The 18,833-nt window shown below is 48.8% G+C and overlaps 1 protein-coding gene across 2 annotated transcripts in view; it reads left to right on the forward strand.

Moving 5' to 3' along the window:
* Positions 1-18,833, forward strand: part of LOC147659395 (la-related protein 1-like) — a 784,977-nt gene that overhangs the window by 194,309 nt on the left and 571,835 nt on the right. For both annotated transcript variants that reach the window (XM_086951772.1, XM_086951771.1), the window contains exon 4: positions 7,830-7,989. In XM_086951772.1, the coding sequence (XP_086807898.1) occupies positions 7,830-7,989 (160 nt within the window). The remainder of the gene's footprint in view (positions 1-7,829; positions 7,990-18,833) is intronic.

An 18,833-nucleotide genomic window follows, 5' to 3' on the forward strand; every position in this document is an offset into this window, starting at 1 on the left:
TTCACGTGAATCACGTGATTGAACAACCACGCGCATCGGCAGCATTTCTCCTGCACATGGCTCGCAAAAGGCTCTCCTCCCTCCCCACATCAAAGGCATCAATCACCCTCCCACAGGCTTCCCCAGCGCTGCCCCGCCCCTGCTTCACGGCCAGGCCATCTGTTCCCTGCCAGACCTCCCACACCTCCGTCACAGCATGCCTGTCCGTCTTATTTTTTTTTAGGTCTCGCCTTCTCTTCTCTCTCCCCTCGGGCGCCGTGACATACTTCAAAGGCTGATCACTTAACACGGCCGCAGGCCGTGCAACCAGAGCACTTTAGTTGGTGCGCAGCCCCCTCCCAGCATTGCCTTGTTACTCTCGGCAGCCGTGACTCCCTAAACACTTTTTATATTTAATTAGTAGCAGCAGCATTTCATATAATGTGTTTCCAGCCTGAGGATATTCGTCGCTATTTGATCCTCGCGCCTTTTCCCTTTCAGTTTGAAGGCTCGAGGTCTCCTTCACGCTTCACTACTCACAGCGTATTTATTTTACATTAGAGACTCGTGCTGTTTGTGCTGCTCTTCGCGCTCCACTGCACGCAGAATATTTACATTTGGTTGGCAGGCTCGTGTTTGTTGGCAAGTTCGTGTTTCTGTCAGCGCCCTGCTTTTTTAGCTGATGCATTTTCACACGAAATGGCTTGTATGTCATGGGACACGCGCCTTTTGATTCCTATTTTTTTTCTACCATGAGCCCAGAGGAGGTTAACATATTCCCCTTTCCCTCTGTGTGCTGCCTTAATACACTGGCAAGAGAGGGTCTGGATTTTACATGCGGCTTTCTTTGTAATGCGATCCGAATACATTATGCTTTGTTTCATTTGCAACATGCACTGGCGAGCCATGGGCATGCTGCAGCTCTCGAGTTATGTAACTGCTGCTTTCAAGCTTGTAAACAGAAGCAGCTTGGGTGCAAGGTAAATAATAATTCAACTCCACACACACAACCCCCCGACAAACACAACCCCCCCCACACACACAACCCCCCGACAAACACAACCCCCCCCACACACCCAACCCCCCCCACACACGCAACCCCACACACACACACGCAACCCCACACACACACACGCAACCCCACACACACATGCAACCCCACACACACACGCAACCCCACACACACACGCAACCCCACACACACACGCAACCCCACACACGCACGCAACCCCACACGCACGCAACCCCACACGCAGACGCAACCCCACACGCAGACGCAACCCCACACGCAGACGCAACCCCACACGCAGACGCAACCCCACACGCAGACGCAACCCCACACGCAGACGCAACCCCACACGCACGCAACCCCACACGCACGCAACCCCACACGCACGCAACCCCACACGCACGCAACCCCACACGCACGCAACCCCACACGCACGCAACCCCACACGCACGCAACCCCACACGCACGCAACCCCACACGCACGCAACCCCACACGCACGCAAGCCCACTATCGCCCACGCAAGCCCACTATCGCCCACGCAAGCCCACTATCGCCCACGCAAGCCCACTATCGCCCACGCAAGCCCACTATCGCCCACGCAAGCCCACTATCGCCCACGCAAGCCCACTATCGCCCACGCAAGCCCACTATCGCCCACGCAAGCCCACTATCGCCCACGCAAGCCCACTATCGCCCACGCAGCGCCACTCGCCCAGGCAGCAGGAAAGTTGGAGCTATTGGTTTTGTAAATGACAAAGCCCTTTATGTTTTTAAAATGAAAACAAAAATAAAAGGCATTGTTATTTGTATTTGTAATAGCTTCAACTTTCCTACTGCGAGACCTATTGGCAACGCCAGTGCTTGTTTTGATTATCTGTCTGTTGTTTCTGTCCCTTCCCTGGCCGCCGCTGTATATATAATCTTGGGCAGCAGACTCCCGCCTTCCGAGCCTCTTTTGACTCATCGGGTCTGCACACCTAAGAAGTGCGGCAAAACTACTACTAAAACCACAAAAATTCCCTAAGAAAAAAAAAACTTATAACAGATCCTTCTCTGGGATGGCACCCAGAATTTGGAATGCCATACCACCAGAAACCAGACTCAACCCATCCACTACCTTTTTAAAAAAGTAATTTAAAGCCATCCTCATGGCCAAGTTCACATGATGCTACTGAACCTACGGAAGTCCTGTGACGAAACGCACATGTGCCCCCAACCCTCAAGACACTTTATTTCCTTTGTTACACCTAACTAGGCTGTTTTTATTATTTCCCTTGTACATATGTTTCTGATCTGCTTTGGTTTTCTGTTTAAGTAACATTTACTGTATGTACAGAGCTCTGATACCCGCTAGGATCTTGTTCGCGCTTTATAAAACTTTCAAAATAAATAAAATAAGCAAACTTCTGGGGAAACTTTTCAGCACAAGTGTCAGGTCTCAGCACACAACCAGTGACAGGGACTAGTCGTGAGGCCTGGGGCACCCTGCTTTAGTCCTTTATGAGAACCTGTCACAGTTTAACCTTCAACAAAATATGTATTTGTCGGTGCTTTCCTATGTATATTTTGTTAGTAAAATCCAAAGCAGGGTGGTCTAAAAAAATCAGTCAGACCAAACGGACTTTTTTTTTTTCTAATCCGTTCCTTAGATCTATACATTTTGATATCTCACGGTTCCTTTAAACTATTCGATATCATCAAATAATACGGACTACAATTTGGAAATAGAAAACAGCCTCATGTATTCAACAGTAATCAAACTATGCTCGGTAGTAGATAAATACACCGCGTGTTCCCTACGAAAGAGTGTACTTGGAACCAATGACGGGTGATAAATGCAGTGCAAATGATCGCTGAAAGGGTCACTGAAAAGGGCAACAGAGTTAAAATCCTACTGGACCCAGTTACAACGCTGCTCTTCGGCTGGAGTAATACGCCGGCGCGTGAGATTTTCTGCTGTGCGTAATTCAGCTGGGGTGCACACAAAATATCACTCAAAATACCGATGGCACTAAAAATAGAGTAAAACATATGGAAAAATATCGACATGCAAGTCTAGATGTTCTATACCTAACTGCACATATATGTACCTATACCTTCAAGGTACGAAGATGTGGAGTTGGGCATAGTAAATCTATACTTACCTATATGGACTTCCCTTTCAATATTTTGTGCTTTGTTAGTCGCGTGGCTTAAGAAAATACTTCTACAGCTGTCAGCCTAGAGTGGCCACCTGACAAGAAGTCGAATAAACAGACAATACCAAAAATTGGTTGTTTTTCCCAGATCTTTGACTTTGAGGCCAGTTAATGGATGCAATGACTTTAGCCAGGTCTACGTGTTCGCTCTGGCTTTTGGTTGAGAACATTGTAAGCTGTATAATACAGGAAGGAGAAAGATGAAGCTTTGAAGCTGATAGTGACAGATGGATTTGTCTAAACATATTATCCAGTCAGGATTTGATTCTGTTCATTCCATTTTGAGGCGCTTGAGAACGCCAAAAGGACGCATTATCTGTTTGGTCGGTCAAGCTTTTTATCAGATGTGCAGTATAAACCTTTAAATATACCTTTTTACCAACGGTTGTCCATAAACTGAAGAGTCCCATCAGTGATACCTACATCATCTTAGGCAGGACAACAATACAAGTCTACACCTATGACTGCACAACAAAAACACAAGGTTGGGAGAGGTCATCCTTTTCCAAGATCACTCTAATGTGATAAAGTCAGAAAGAATAGAAACTATCCTTTAGCTTCGGGCCACTCAGACTTCGTAAACCAAGGTAACCTGCTTAGAGACCCCCATTACATCATGAGACATCAGCAAGGGTAAAAGGGAGGGCCAAGGTGCTATTCTTCTAACAGGTTTGACGGGCCTTGGGCCGGTCTGTCCTGCAGATTGCAACAAAAAGGTGACGCCAATTTTTTAAGCTGTTTACAATCAACTTGTACCAACCACATGCCCCCACAAAGCTACAAAGTAAAAATGTTTTATTCATTTCAACTAATATTGCACTAACAGGACTCAGAATGTGCATTTTGGTCAGAATAGCTTTAAAGGAGGCTTTGCTCAACATAATATTTCACCCGACCACCTAAAAAGTTAGGAAAGATGATATCCATGTTCAATCTCTGATAACTCATCACGTTTAGGAGAAAATAAGCATTCAGGTTGGTATCTTTGGCAAATATTTCAACAGTGTTTTAAGGGAGCAATGTTGCAAAGCAGGTGGAATACATTAGAAAAATTATCTCTACTTCTGATCAGAGAGGATACCCGGTGCTGCAAAGTTGGAACTAGTTTTCTTTGTCTCCAAGAAGGACTGAGTACTAAAATCTACCCTGAACCATTTCTCATGGTAGGACAAATTAAAGATGCGGTTTCTGAGCCAGGTCCTGGTGGCCTTTAACTACAGGATGCCTACTTTCATCTTCCGATTCTTCTCACCCACACTTCAGGTTCACTGTGGAGGGCTCTACACGTATCTGTTTATGCTTTCACTTTTGGACTGACAGCAGCTCTCTTCAAAGGTGCTGATTGTTTTAACAGCTTCACTGCAGTGGTCTGGAGTTTATATACTCCTGTACTTGGACTGAGTGGTGAAGACTTGAGTCCGACTTGTGGTTCAGGACCATCTACAGCAGACAGTAACTGTTCCATGACCTGGGCTTTAACGTAAAAGTCCAGAAGTCTCACCCCACTACCACACAGAGGCTTATCTATAACAAGGTGGGGCTTCTTATGAAGGACTTTCATCCTCAGAGTATTATGAATATTTGGGTGATGAGTCCTCTTTCTTTAGCTTGGATCCTGGTCTTGTGAGTCGGTTGACTGCTAGGCCTAATGCCCTTATGTATCTTGATGCCTCGCGTCTGGTGATAAATTAAGACCCCTCCACTGGTGTGTGTGGTGGCAGTGGCTGCAAAAATAAGGCAGTATTTTGGCTCTGGTGTGAATCTTTCAGTCTGCATTTCGGGATCTGCCCTGGTTGATGGATCCTTCAAACCTCTGCAGTGTCAAGCTACTGTGGCCAGTAGAAGCAGCCACCACATCCTGCTAAGGGGAATGCATTAATCCAATATGAACACTAAGTTCGGGTGTGACTTTTGCTGAGGCCCTCTTCACCCATCCAAATTACCAATATAATCCAATTTTCAGGTGTCAACAATGCAGGTGGAACGCAGCAATGGGATTGTCAGCTTAGTTTAATGGCTGCTTGTAATTAGACCTAGGCAAAAGTCTCATTACGCTGGAGTAAATGACATAATTTTTGTACTTTGTGTAATAAAATGTATGCTAAATTACCTAGATTACGCCACATCGTACAATTTAATGGTGAAATTTTTATGCAAGATATAAAGTTCAAGTAAATTAACATGTGGCATTTAATTTTTTTTTACGCAAACAGACTGGATAATTTAGCACAACTTCAAATCTGAATAAGAGCAACTGTTTTGAACGCAGTGTTAATTTTTGAATGAGATGCATCTCGTCTAATTTCACAATTTTTGCTGTCATTTCGAGTAATTACAGTACGCAAAATTACGCGTGGCAAGCCTACCCCTGCTTGTTACATTACAGCTAGTGTTATGTATGTCATCGGTACCGAAACCTGAGAATTGCCTCGCAAACGAAACTGTTAGATGGCATAAACATTACTGAAAGAGGTAGGTAATGCTGGCCCGAGGAGGAAAACTGGGAACAACCTCTAGAATAGAAGGTAAGTGCACTTTGTTTTTCCCGGTACCAAGAATAGGATAGGACATCGAAAACTGTTCGACATCACTCATTAGGTGGAAGGCATGGATTCAAAGTAGCCTTGAAGATTGAATTCAGTGTCTTTGGTCCTTCAGGCTTCTGACATCTTCCTCCCTTTTCGCAGCCTAAATTACCTCTCTGCTTTGAGAATTCACTTGAATGTTTGTTTTGCCGTTGCCTTTAACAAGATGAAAGTCTGTGTGACACATAGTTTTGGTATTTTCTGCTTTCTTTATCTTGTGAACGCTTATGTGACAAGCTCTGAAGGTGAATCTTAGAGGTAGTTGTTAAGGAATGAAAGGAAAGATTTCTAATAAGAAAATACCGGGAAACACTTGGTATGAAAAATGTTGAGTGAAGCGAAAAATGGCACGTGATTGTATTTTTCTGTCAAGGAAGTGATACAAATCTACTCTCCCCTTTTGGTGCCGTAGATTAAGGTGACAGATGGTCTGGGCTCCTCTGTCCGATCTCTGAAAATAGCCTCTCTGATCAAGTTGGGCATCTTATTGGGATCCGGAGTTTAACCAGGCTCCATTTGCCGCCTTCCACAAATTTACATGCAGTGTTTTGAAGAAGTCAGGAGGTCGTAATTCCAGAGTTGGAATTCCTTGTGAGCCTGTGCACGCCACAAATTAACATGTTTAAAGTTATTGTCGAAGCTCCTCTTCAATCTCTTTGCACGCTGAAGAAGGATGGGAATTTATTCCAAGTAACGGCGGGAGTGCTTTTTAGCGATGTCAATGTGCTCAGCAGATTTCCACCTAATCCAGATTTATACGTGTGTATGCACTTGTTCGAAAATGTTAACAAACGTTTGGTAGGAGTTTCCAGGCCTGCTTTCTTAAACTGTTGTGAATTCCTAAGTCCTAAATCTGCACTAATGCACAAGTCCCTGCGTGTACTTTTGTGACTTTTTATTTTTCTATTGTTCGGTACAGATTTGCGATCCATTCATCTTTTATATTTTAGAATGCATAAAACTTATTTTAGTTAGTGGAGCATCAGATAAATTGCATTTAAAGTTGCGTAATAGTTTAGGAACATTTATAAGTTGCACATTTTTTGTGTATTTTATTTTGATAGGAATCTCCAATCTTGCCTTCATGCTACTACAGGTACTTTGCATATCAATTTGGAGTATTCTGGGAGCGTTAAAAATAGACTCAATTGTTACATTGTGCAAACGTTAACACGTTATTGTACTGGAGCCACTGTCAGTAATGCGAACTGAGCTGACAGCTCGGTGCGTTTCTGTAGAGCACTTGCCCCAATAGTAGAGGGTATTAATATATCTCATTCCTATATAAACGTTTGAACAACTTGCATAATATATTCTAACCTTGCCTTTAGTGACTCATTTTTGTTATTTTTCATGTTGGGTCTCGAAATTTACCTTAAGTACCATAAATTGTAACGTCAGTTTACAGTGTTTAGAGAGAGCAGAAGTGTTGTATGTAGCCCACGTAAAACAGGTTATTCATAATTGTGGTAAGGAACGTTCCCACCCAAGATCTTTATTCTCAGTAAACTAGAATACAAATCGCAAGGGGGCATTTTATTTATTTGGCAGTAATGAATATAATTTTTTTTAAAACAATTTTTCAGTTTTGTGACATAACAAATACACATAAAAAAAACCTCCCCCCTGGTGTCTTAACACCTTGGCTGCTAGGTGTTTTCCCCTCCTGTGCTGGAGATCCTTGATGTTCATTATTCATGACGAGCTCAGCTCGTCATCAGCACAGCTCAACTGTGCATCATGACGAGCTGAGCTCGTCATGAGCATCGAAAGGGTTAAAAACACACATAAGCAAATCGACAGCCTCATTATGGCACTTTTTGGACCTTGGTTACACTTTAGACATACTGAGACCCATGAGGAAGATCCAATACCAAAGGAACTGAATAAAAATACTGCATTGTGAGGAAATAAGTAATGAATATAATTAATGCCCATGCCGCTGCATACAGATTCTGGATGTTAAATGTGCTCTAGTGGCTGGAGGATTGAAACTATTGTGGTCCCGTTAATTTATTCCAAATTATCAATTACATCTTTTGTCCCCATCTCTGCAGCCCTCTGCTAAACTTCAGGTGTCGAAGAAACCATTAATGAGGAAAGAGATGAAGGAGGAGAAAGGAGATGGGAAGGAGAATCAAAGAGTAAGATCTGACGAATCTGGAGAGGAGAAAAATGGCGATGATGAGAATCAGAAATCTGGTCAGAAGAAAAAAGGTGTGTAGTATGTTAGTCCATACATACATGTAATGATGTAGCCGAGGCAGATGTAGATGAATATAGAAGTAGGTTTATTCAGCCATAAGCAGGATAACAGGAAGTATAACTCTGGAACAAGCAGCCCCACCAGGAGCAGCTCCTAGCTGCTCAGCCCATCTATAACTGCCAACACTCAAACCAAACACCCAAGCATTCCATACATGTCAATCACACCAACATTCTTACATGGAACACTCACGCTGGCTGAGCAGCTAGATGCAGTGAAATGCAGGAACATAAATATACAACTCAGAATACTACATTATCCTCTCCCTCACAAAAAGAAAAGAAAGATGAAACTATCAGTGAGGAGGAAAACTATAGACAATGAAATTACAATTGATGATAATAATCCGTAAACCCAGGGATGAGGAGGAAACCACACCACGAGAGGGAAAACAGACCAACAAGATAAAGAAGGAAGAAAGAGACCGTAAACACGAGCACCGACACTAGCCTCCTCCTTTAATATTGAAAATGAAGATAAATGAAAAAATTTACTCACAAAGCAAGTGAGTAAGACCTAGAATGAAGAAAAGATCTTCACAAAGGTAGACTGTGGCAGACAAAAAGCCACTCCTCAAAAGAGGAACTCAGAAAACAAAGGCTAAAACCCAAAACTAAGGTGTACAAAGGACAGACCTATGAACACACGCGGCACAAGATGGTGCAGCACAAAGTGGCAAAATTTCACTCCTTAAGTGAGGAACAGTAAAAATATGGGGTAAACCCATAAACGAAGGTGTTATAAGGACATACCCAAAAACACATGCGGCACGAATAGGTGCAGCAAAATGTGTCAAACCAACACATAGAAAAAGTGAAGCACAACCAGCTTACACACAAGACAGAGAGCCAAATAAAGACTACACGCAAATGAAAACGTGAAGCACATGGCGACTTACACACGACACTGAAAATGTGATGCACAGGGCGACTTACACACTGGACACGAGACCATGCACGCAACTTAAGTACAACAAAGTGTCCAACACAGGCAGAGAAGGTATAAAGTCTTTTTTTTTAAATATATTTTTATTGCAGAGTTATAAACCACAGGATACAATTAGTCAGCCAGTTCACTCGTGACATCCCCTCGTTCGATAATAAAACACAAATCGTACACAGCCATTCAGCCCGCATCCCGGAGGCCGGGCGGCATATTACTCCACTCAATAGGAAAACATCACGGTGCACGTCCCATAGGGACCATGGTTGATATGTCGTTTTACGTATCTGCTTTTACCCCCCCACCCTCAACATCGCTCCCATCAGCCATTCTAGTGGTAATCAGTGGTACCGCCCATGTTGGGACCTGCCCCAGGTGCTGTAAGTCTATCGTGCCTGGCCGCTCCCCCCAGCCATTCCTCACTCCATGCAGTACCCCACCATCCTATTAGATTCCAAGGTGCCCTGGCGGGCCACCATCTATTGGCTTCCGACCCACCCCAAACTCCCATTAACCAACCCCCCCAAAGCCCCCCCCCCCCCCCCCCCCCCCCCCCCCCCCGGCAACTGCTAAGGTGTATGCCTCGTCCCGACGAGTTGGATGGATCCACTACAGTGCGTGTTATGATACTTTTGTGTTCGCCCCGCGGTGTCTGCTGGCCTAATTCTCACCGTCCTCATCCTCCACCAAAGAATCACGCAAGGCCTGCACCACTAACTCCCATGCACGCGCCGCATCCAATGCCTTCTCAGTCCCCATCTTGACGGCCTGCTTCATCCGGAGCACACTCTCGCAGTCAGACCACCGCAGCAATTCATTCTTCCATCTACGCAGTGAGGGTCCCCCCTGGACTTCCAATGCCACGATATTTCCCTTTGCGCCAATATCAGGCCCAGATCCATGAATTTGCTCGTCACCTTGGAGCGTTTGGTGTGCGGGAACCAGGGCAGCAGGCATGCCGCCATATCGAATTCCACCTCCCTGTCAGTCACTTCGTTCAGGAGGTCCCCTACCTCCGCCCAGTAGGCCTCCAAGTGCGAGCACCCCCAAAACAAATGGTCCATGTCCGCTCCCAGAGACTAACACCGGGGGCATCGGGCATCCGGTACCTGAAAGTACCGCTGTAATTTCTCAGGGGTTAAGTAGGCCCTATGGAGCACATAGAAATGTACTTGCTGAAAGCGCGCATTTCTCGTGCCCTTCCACGTGCGCCGCAGGATGTGGCCCCATGCTGTGTCCGGTATGGGCCGGCCCACACTCTCCTCCCATTTAGTCTTGAGCCCCTGGAGCGGTTCCAGTCCCTCATTCAGCATCCTATTATGGAGGCACGTCACAGCTTTGAACGTACCTGCCGCCATCACCACATACTGGCACGCCATAGTCGTTGTCGGTTCCATGAGCCCCCCTTTCCAGTGCTTCTGTATGGCAGCCACCACCGCCGCGTGCAGGAGGAACCCCCCGTCGGGCAGCCCAAACTGGTCCCGGAGCGCTTCGAACGGTGCCAATGCCCCGTCTATGTATAGGTCGCCTACTACCTGTAGACCCGCCTCTTCCCAGTCCAGCAAAGGGGACCAATCTCCCCCGTGTGGCAAGGCCGTCAGCATGCCGATCGGGATCTCCGGTGCATAAGGCCGCGACGCCTTCGCTCTCCGAAGGCTCCTCTGCCAGCACAGCCGGAGTGTCCGTTCCTCCATAGTGAGGCCCCGCAACTCGAGCCTCTGTTGCATGATAATATAGGACAGTACGTGGCGTTGTATCCCCCGATCCCGGTCCTCCTCTGGACCCCGAAACACCCTAGCCACGTTCTGCGTAAGGACCTGCAACTGCGCCGCCAGATAGTACAGCTCGAAATCGGGCACAGCCATGCCCCCTTCGATCTTGGGGCGAAGTAGCGTGCTCAGGGCCACTCTACGGCGACCATGCCCCCATAGGAAGCCGATAATCATTGACCTCAGGTCTCTAAAGACCCCCTGAGGAATCCAGACAGGCAGCGTCCGGAAATAGTAAAGGAGGCGGGGGAGCGCCACCATTTTTAAAAGTGCGATCCTACCCAGAACCGTCAGCGGGAGGGTCGACCAGAAGGACAAGCTGCCCCTCAGTGCCCGGACACATCGACCAATGTTGCCCTCCAATAGGTCCACAGTCGCGTGGTAGATGCGGACTCCCAGATAGGTGAAACAAGATGGCTCCCAGCCCACGCCCAAATCGCCGCCGGGGTCAGGCGATCCCGCTCTCAGCGGAAACACACAAGTCTTCGCCCAATTGACCTTAAGGCCCGATAGCCAGCCAAACTCCGACAACAGTTCCATCGCTCCTTCCAATGCCCACGCCGTGTCAGCGAGGTACAGGAGCAGGTCATCCGCATATAGCGATATATAATGCCACTGCCCGCCGCTGGCTATCCCCGCGTACCTGTCACCCGACCTCGCATGGACCGCCAAAGGTTCCATCGCCAGAGCAAACAATAGGGGGGATAGGGAGCACCCCTGTCGCGTGCCCCTGCCCACCGGGTACGCCGCAGACACCAGACCGCCCAAACGCACCCTCGCCGTCGCCGAGGTATATAAGACCCTCGTCCACCTGCGGAACCCCTCGCCCGTGCCAAACCTCTCTAACACTCCATCCAGGAAAGACCATTCTAAACTATCAAAGGCCTTCTCGATGTCCACGGACAGGACCGCCGGAGCTCCCTCCCCGTCCAAGATGGCGTTAATTATCCCCACTAGGCGGCGAATATTCTGCGCCGTGCTCTTCGTGGGTATAAACCCGGCCTGGTCCCTGTGTACCAAGCCCGTCATGTGTGGGGCCAGCCTGGTGGCTAGGATTCGGCTCAGAATCTTATAATCCACCGTCCGCATGGATAGCGGGCGGTAGGACCTTACATCCGTTGCGTCCCGGCCAGGCTTTAGGAGCGGTACAATCAAGGCCTCTCGCATGGACCCAGGCAATTCCCCAGCCTCAAAAGCTTCCGTATACACCACCAGAAGCCTGGGAGCCAAGCTGTCCACATACTGTTGGTAAAATTCAATCGGCAGTCCGTCCACCCCGGGCGTTTTATTTCGGGCCATATGTTTGATGGCCACCCGTATTTCTGTGAGCGTGATCGGGCCACCCAGCTCCTTCGCATCCTCTTCGTCCAGTACCGGAAGCTGCCTCTCCCCCAGGTATTCCGCAATGTCCTGAACCCCCACTCCCAGCTGGCTCTGGTACAATTCCTCATAGTACCCCCTAAAACATTCCAATACCGCTGCCTGGGAGTACACCATCTCCCCCCGCGCATTACTAATGCTGAGGACCGGGCAGCCCCTAAGTTCCGGGTTAGCTAGTCTGGCCAAGAGGGTGCCCACCTTGTCCCTTTCTGCATGTGCTCTGATGATATACTGCCTGTAGTCGTAACACCTTAAGTGTTCTGTCTCAGTGGCAACCACTTCCTTCGCTTCCAATAACTGAGTCTGCAAATCCGGCCTAGCCGGCCTGCGGCGCTCCAAGTCCCTCAAAGTCTCTTCCGCTTTCATGAGTGCATTCAACACAGTCGTGCGAGCATTCGAAAACCTACCCAAACACACCCCTCTCACCACCACTTTCATTGCATCCCATTCAGTGGATCTACTCGTGGCCGTGCCCTCATTCACTCCGAAATAGCTATCAATGCCTTGCTGGACCGTGTCGCTGAACACAGAATCCTCAAGCGTCCCCGGCCGAAGCCGCCACGTTGGTATCACTGAGCGCTCCCGCTGCCACTGAATGTGTACCAATAGGGGGTTATGATCTGAGATGGTCCTAGCCAGGTACTCCGTATGAGAAATCAATGGGGCTATGGACCCACCACAGAGCACCGAATCAATCCTGACATGCAGGTCATGGAGAGCAGAATAAAAGGAATAATCCCTGGCTTCCCTGTGCCGCTCCCGCCAGACATCCAGCAACCCCCACCTATCCTGCCAGTCCTTCCTGTGCGCGGCCAACCTGCGCACCGGGGAGTCCACCAGGGGGGGATGGGACCTATCCAGAGCCACATCCGTGATCGAATTGAAGTCCCCCCCTAATACTATCGGGCCCGCCAGGAAAGAGGCCAAGGACCCCGAGAGGCCATCAAAGTATCGAGCTTGATCAGTGTTCGGCGCATACACACAGCAGAAAACCACATCCCTTCCATATAACCTCCCCTCCACCGCCACAAACCGGCCATCTGGATCCACCACTTGATTCAGCACTTGAAAGGGTATCCCCGCCCTCACCCAGATCAGCACCCCCCTGGCATACGCTGAGTAAGTGGTGCCAAACACCTGGCCCGCCATCTTTTCTGCAAAGCAGCGCACTCTTTTTTGGTGAGATGAGTCTCCTGTAGCATAGCGATCTGAACCCCCCTACGCACTAGGAATGCATGGACTTTGTGACGCTTCACCATAGTTCGCAGCCCCCGGACATTCCACGTCAGGCATTTCAAATTAGGTAATGTCCCCATTCCAACTTCGAGCAGTCCGATTCAAATAACGAAGGTTCACAGCCCCCCCAATGCAGTTGCCCCCCCCCCCCCCGAACATACCAGAACAGAAAAACTCCCCAAACCCCACTCCCCAGGACAGAGCACACGAACCCAATGTCAGCCCCCATCCAAACCTTGAACCAACTTCTCGCACTCTTACCCTGTGGTCTCCACCACAGTCGGCCTTAAGGGCCCAAGGGGGGTGAGTCACCGCCGATCCCAGCTAGCGGAGCCCGCGCCCCGCGCCTCCATCCCCTACTAAGCACTCAGCCCCCCCACCCGGCAACCCGCCCTCCACCAACAGGATACCACCCTACCATGAAGTCTCGATCAAGTCCCAAAACAGTCTCAGCCGCAAAATATGCCATCCGATGTCTGTGGGGTCACTATCGGCCCCTTCGAGCTGTCCGCCTCTGAGAGTTCTTCTCCCGTCCTGCTGCCTTCCCCGCCTGAGTCCGATTCAGCCAGTTCACTAGTCTGTTGCGACCCCGTGATGGCCGCCGTCGCTGCGAGTGCGTCCCTCTTCTCCGCCGCCATTTGAGCCTCCCGTTTCTCCCGCTGGCGCCTGTTGCGGGACCTGATGCGCTGTGATTGCCTCACCCGGGGCGGCTTAGGCTGGTCTCGCCTACTTTTATGCGACCTGTCCGTCCCCGCTCTATACGACTCCAGCCATTGCCAAACTTCATCCGGGGTCTAAAAAAAGTGCGTAGTGCCATCCATTATAATCCGCAGCTTGGCCGGGTAGAGCAAGGAGTACTGGATGCCTTCCTCCCTGAGCTCCTTCTTCACCGCTAGGAACGATGCCCTGTTCTTCTGGACCGCTTGGGTGTAGTCCGGGAATATTGTGACCTTGCTGTTCTCCACCTCATATGGGCCCGACATCTTGGCCCGCTGGATGAGGAGATCCCGATCCTTATAGTGGAGGAGCCGCACCACCATCGGTCGGGGGGGGCGGCCAAGCCCCGGCGGACGAGCAGGTACCCGGTGAGCTCGCTCCAGAGTGAAAAAAGGAGTAAGCCCCTCCGGCGCCACCACAGTGCGGAACCAGTTCTCCATATAGGCCACCGCATCCTCCCCCTCAATCCTTTCCGGCAGGCCTACGACCCGCACGTTGTTCCGTCTATTGCGGCCTTCGGCATCCTCCGCCCGTCGCTCCAGCGAGTCCAACCGGGCCAATATATCCGTGATCCTGTGTTCCGCGGTCACCACCGATGGCTTCAGGTCCAACAACAGTTGGTCATGGTCCTTGACCCTGTCCGCCAGCTTCGCGTGGTCCGCTCGTAGCAGCCCCAGGCCCGTGGCCACTTGGGCGATGTCTTGGTGCAGCGCGTATGGCATCCAAGCGCCGGTTCAGCCGCTGTTCCTGGTCCAGCTCCGGGGAGGGAATCTCACCCAGCCGAGTTGATGTCGCCGGGACCCCCTCAGCACGCTCCTCGGCCATCGGCCCTCCGGTCGCCACCATGTCAGGGTGCTGCGTCACAGGCCCAGGAGCCCGTTTGACGTCTGCGCTCGTGGTTCAATGCTAGCCCCCTGGCACCGGGCAGTGTTCAGTGTCGCCACCGATGCCCCCGGGAGCAATGACCAGCTTGACGAACTCCGTTCAGCTGACCCCCTCGGAAGCCTGAGGGGGGAAGGATGGGTCTCGGGACGGCGGCCAGCGAGGGTCCCCAAGGTCCCGGCAAGGCAAGTCAGCGTCCCCTGGTCTCTGGACACAGCACCACCGATCCTAGTGCCTCGAACAACCGATTGCAGGATCTCCTGCCAGTCGGCGACAACTCGGCTCAAAGCTGAATTTCGGGGCCGCCCGACCTCCTCGCCGCCATTTTCTTCGCACTCTCGGCAACACCTCTGTCATCTCCTCGACCCGGTTTCCTCTGGGCCAGCAGTCCCTCAACTCTCCGACCGTGCCCGGCTGTCCCCTTACACTTCAGAGGGCAGGAGCATCGTCTCCGGGTCGCCCAGGGTACCGAAAACAGGAGAATTAGCGAGATTCCGCGCGGAGCTGCGAGCTCACGCCGCCATCCAGATCGGCGTCCAAGCCACGCCGAGAAGGTATAAAGTCTTAAGAAAAACTTTGACCCTATAACCCAGACATGAGGGTTAACTAATGGTAAAAAGACCATGAGGGGAAATGGGACTACAACCCAAACCCATTCCAAAAACAGGGATACAATGATGCACAAATGAGGGTGAGAGAACCCTTAAACAAAACTTTTGCGCAAACATGAGTAAGAGAACTCATGTACCAAACTAAGCACAGAAATGAGGGTGAGAGAACCCTAAACGATGAAGGTGAGAGAAACCCACATAAAAAAATGACACAAGCGTAACTAATGCAAACATGAGGGTGAGAGAACCCAACAAAATAAAAGTGACACATTTCCTATACTTTTCTAAAATGAACATACTGTAAGTTAAAAACATGCTTGTTGGTTAATGTGTAAGTTACAAAAAAAACCATGCTAGTTGAATAACCACAGTCAAAGGTGTGCCTGTCACCGGGATGAAAAACAGGCCCTAGAAAATGTTTTAATGACAATCCTGAAGAAACTTCGCCAAGGTACATTCCCAAGAACTCTGCAGCATGTCAGATGTAGACAGAAAAACGAATGATCTGGCAGAGAACTCACCAAAGGAACTGGAAGCAAAGAACAGTGCCAAAGTCTTAGAAAACAAATGAACGCAGACGATGTACATGTGATGAACATATGGGTAACAGATTAACGCAGCCGATGTCATGCCCAATGAGCGGAGAATCCGGAGCTGCAGGCACTGTAGCTCGCTGCATTTACCCCCAAAATGAAGAGCTTGTCTCCTCACAACACAGCAGAAATGATCCGCGATTCCCAAGAACACCACATATTGTATGCCCGCTCGTGCAAAATCGGTGTGCACAGCCTCTTCCTCTCAGTGCCGTAACGAACGACTGACAACAACCTTTGCGCTGCGTTTCGAAGAACTGACTACGTTGCCATGGTTAAGATGGCGGCACGCTCATTACGTAGCTCCGGGTGGCTCACGGTGCGGTACCACTGAGGAAACATGCTGACGTGTCAGTTACAAGAAACATGACGCATCCCCTTCACTGAACCCTCCTGCAAGGTTCGATTGCCTCACCATATCAAGCAGGCAGAGGAGAGGAAAGGAGCTCCTCACCAAGGGAAATACTGTCTCCAAGAAAGCAGTTAGCCTCCTGACTAAAACAGGTACATTCACGTTTCTCGATATTTAAAGCGTCCCTCTGCAAAATTAAGTACGCTCTTCTGCCGCTGAGCAACAGAAAGTACGGCCACTGAAGAAGGCAGTCAATTGTAACACAAGATATTGCTTATTACTTGAAGCGGTAGTAGTGCTGGCACATAGTTCAAATTGCTGCCACAGTCAGCGCTAGTACGGATGATAACACGCACATGAAGATGGTAACACATCCAACATCTTGAGTTAAAAGAGTCATTGACAACGCACTAGTTTCATTACGCAGACAGTCACCAATTACCTTGGTTACGAAGACAAGTTCTGTCCTGACACTGCTTGCTTCCAAATACAGTAAATGTAGATTGTTGCTTTAAACATAAAATAGATGTTTCTTCTGCGTGACATAGGCAGCTTCAGTGATGATTTTCGACGCAGAAACCTTGTTTCTTGAAGACTTGACAGCACGACTAGACTAGGGCTGCCTGGTGTTCGGCACTGGTGGGGCTACTTTTCGTGCTTGTAGAGGTTCCTTCTTTTGCTTTAAGATGCTTATTCCACTTTCATTACAGTATACTCTCAACTCTTGTTGATTGGCATGTTTTGCGCAGGAAAGTCTCTAGATCGTCGCCAAAAATAATGTAGTATGTTAGTCCATACATACATGTAATGATGTAGCCGAGGCAGATGTAGATGAATATAGAAGTAGGTTTATTCAGCCATAAGCAGGATAACAGGAAGTATAACTATGGAACAAGCAGCCCCACCAGGAGCAGCTCCTAGCTGCTCAGCCCATCTATAACTGCCAACACTCAAACCAAACACCCAAGCATTCCATACATGTCAATCACACCAACATTCTTACATGGAACACTCACGCTGGCTGAGCAGCTAGATGCAGTGAAATGCAGGAACATAAATATACAACTCAGAATACTACAGTGTGTTTGATAAAATCTATTATATGCAGGTGTAATGATAAAATGTTGATTTAAAACTAACTGAAAAGGGCAAGCATCAGATTAATTAACAAGTATTTGTTAGGCTTTGACTTGACGGTACTTTATCACTTTGGGAAACATTGGAGGATCGTAAGTTAGTTAATATTTTGTCTTTATATTGGTGCTAGTTCCCCTGTTAATGAGTGTTATTCAGTATTTGCGATCCTTTTGTCTTTATTTTCTGGATGCTCCGATTGGAAGGAGTTTAGTTCTTGAATTAATATATCCTCAAAAGACAGTTAAATGCACGACACCCAGATCATGGTCTCCATCTCACACAACGCTGACATCTCTGCCCTGAATTTTAAGATCTGTATGAAGGCAGTCGCGGTGTGGATGGTAAGAAACTACCTCAAACTGAATGGCGAGAAAACAGAGATTATCATTTTCGGAGGAAAGCAGGAGACCTAGTCCTCGGACTGGTGGCCATCGGAGCTTGGGGCATGCCCAACTCCAACGCATTCAGCTCGGAACCTGGGTGTTATTTTCGATTCCTCGCTTTCCTTTGAAAAAAGGTCAGTAGGACAGCCTCAACCTGCTGTGGGGTCCTACGGATCCTTAGAAAAATTGTTCACTACCTTTCAATGGAAGCTCGTAAACAGGTCACGGTAGCCCTCATAACCTCCTGCCTGGACTATTGCAATGTCCTTTACCTGGGAATTGCCAAGCAACTGGTTCAGCGGCTCTAAATTGTGCAGAACTCGGCCGCAAGGTTTGTAGTTGATGCGCCCAGGTGCTCATCAGGCTCAGACATTAGAAAACATCTCCATTGGCTCCCTGTACAATCTAGGATTGACTTTAAGGTGCTGTGCCTTACCCATCGTGCCTTGCATGGGCTTGAGGCTAAAGATCTTAGCTCCCTTGTGTCCCTCTATGTCCCGGGTAGAGATCTTCGATCAGCAAATAAAAACTTCCTCGCAGTTCCTAAAATCTGGAAGGCTAGATGGGGTGGGAGGGCCTGTTTTGCCCTGGTCCCAAGGTTGTGGAACACCCTCCCTGTCTAACTTAGGGATCAACCTTCGCATCCCCTCTTCCGGAAGGCCTTGAAGACCTGGCTATTCAGGAAAGCTTACCATTAGCCATCATCTCTCTCCCTCACACATCAGACTGTTTACCATCCCCAGCGCCTTGACGCCCTCGGGCAAAGTTGCGCTATACAAGAACCAAGTCAGTC

The sequence above is a fragment of the Lissotriton vulgaris genome, unplaced genomic scaffold, assembly GCF_964263255.1.
Source record: "Lissotriton vulgaris unplaced genomic scaffold, aLisVul1.2 SCAFFOLD_866, whole genome shotgun sequence".
NCBI classification, from domain to species: domain Eukaryota; kingdom Metazoa; phylum Chordata; class Amphibia; order Caudata; family Salamandridae; genus Lissotriton; species Lissotriton vulgaris.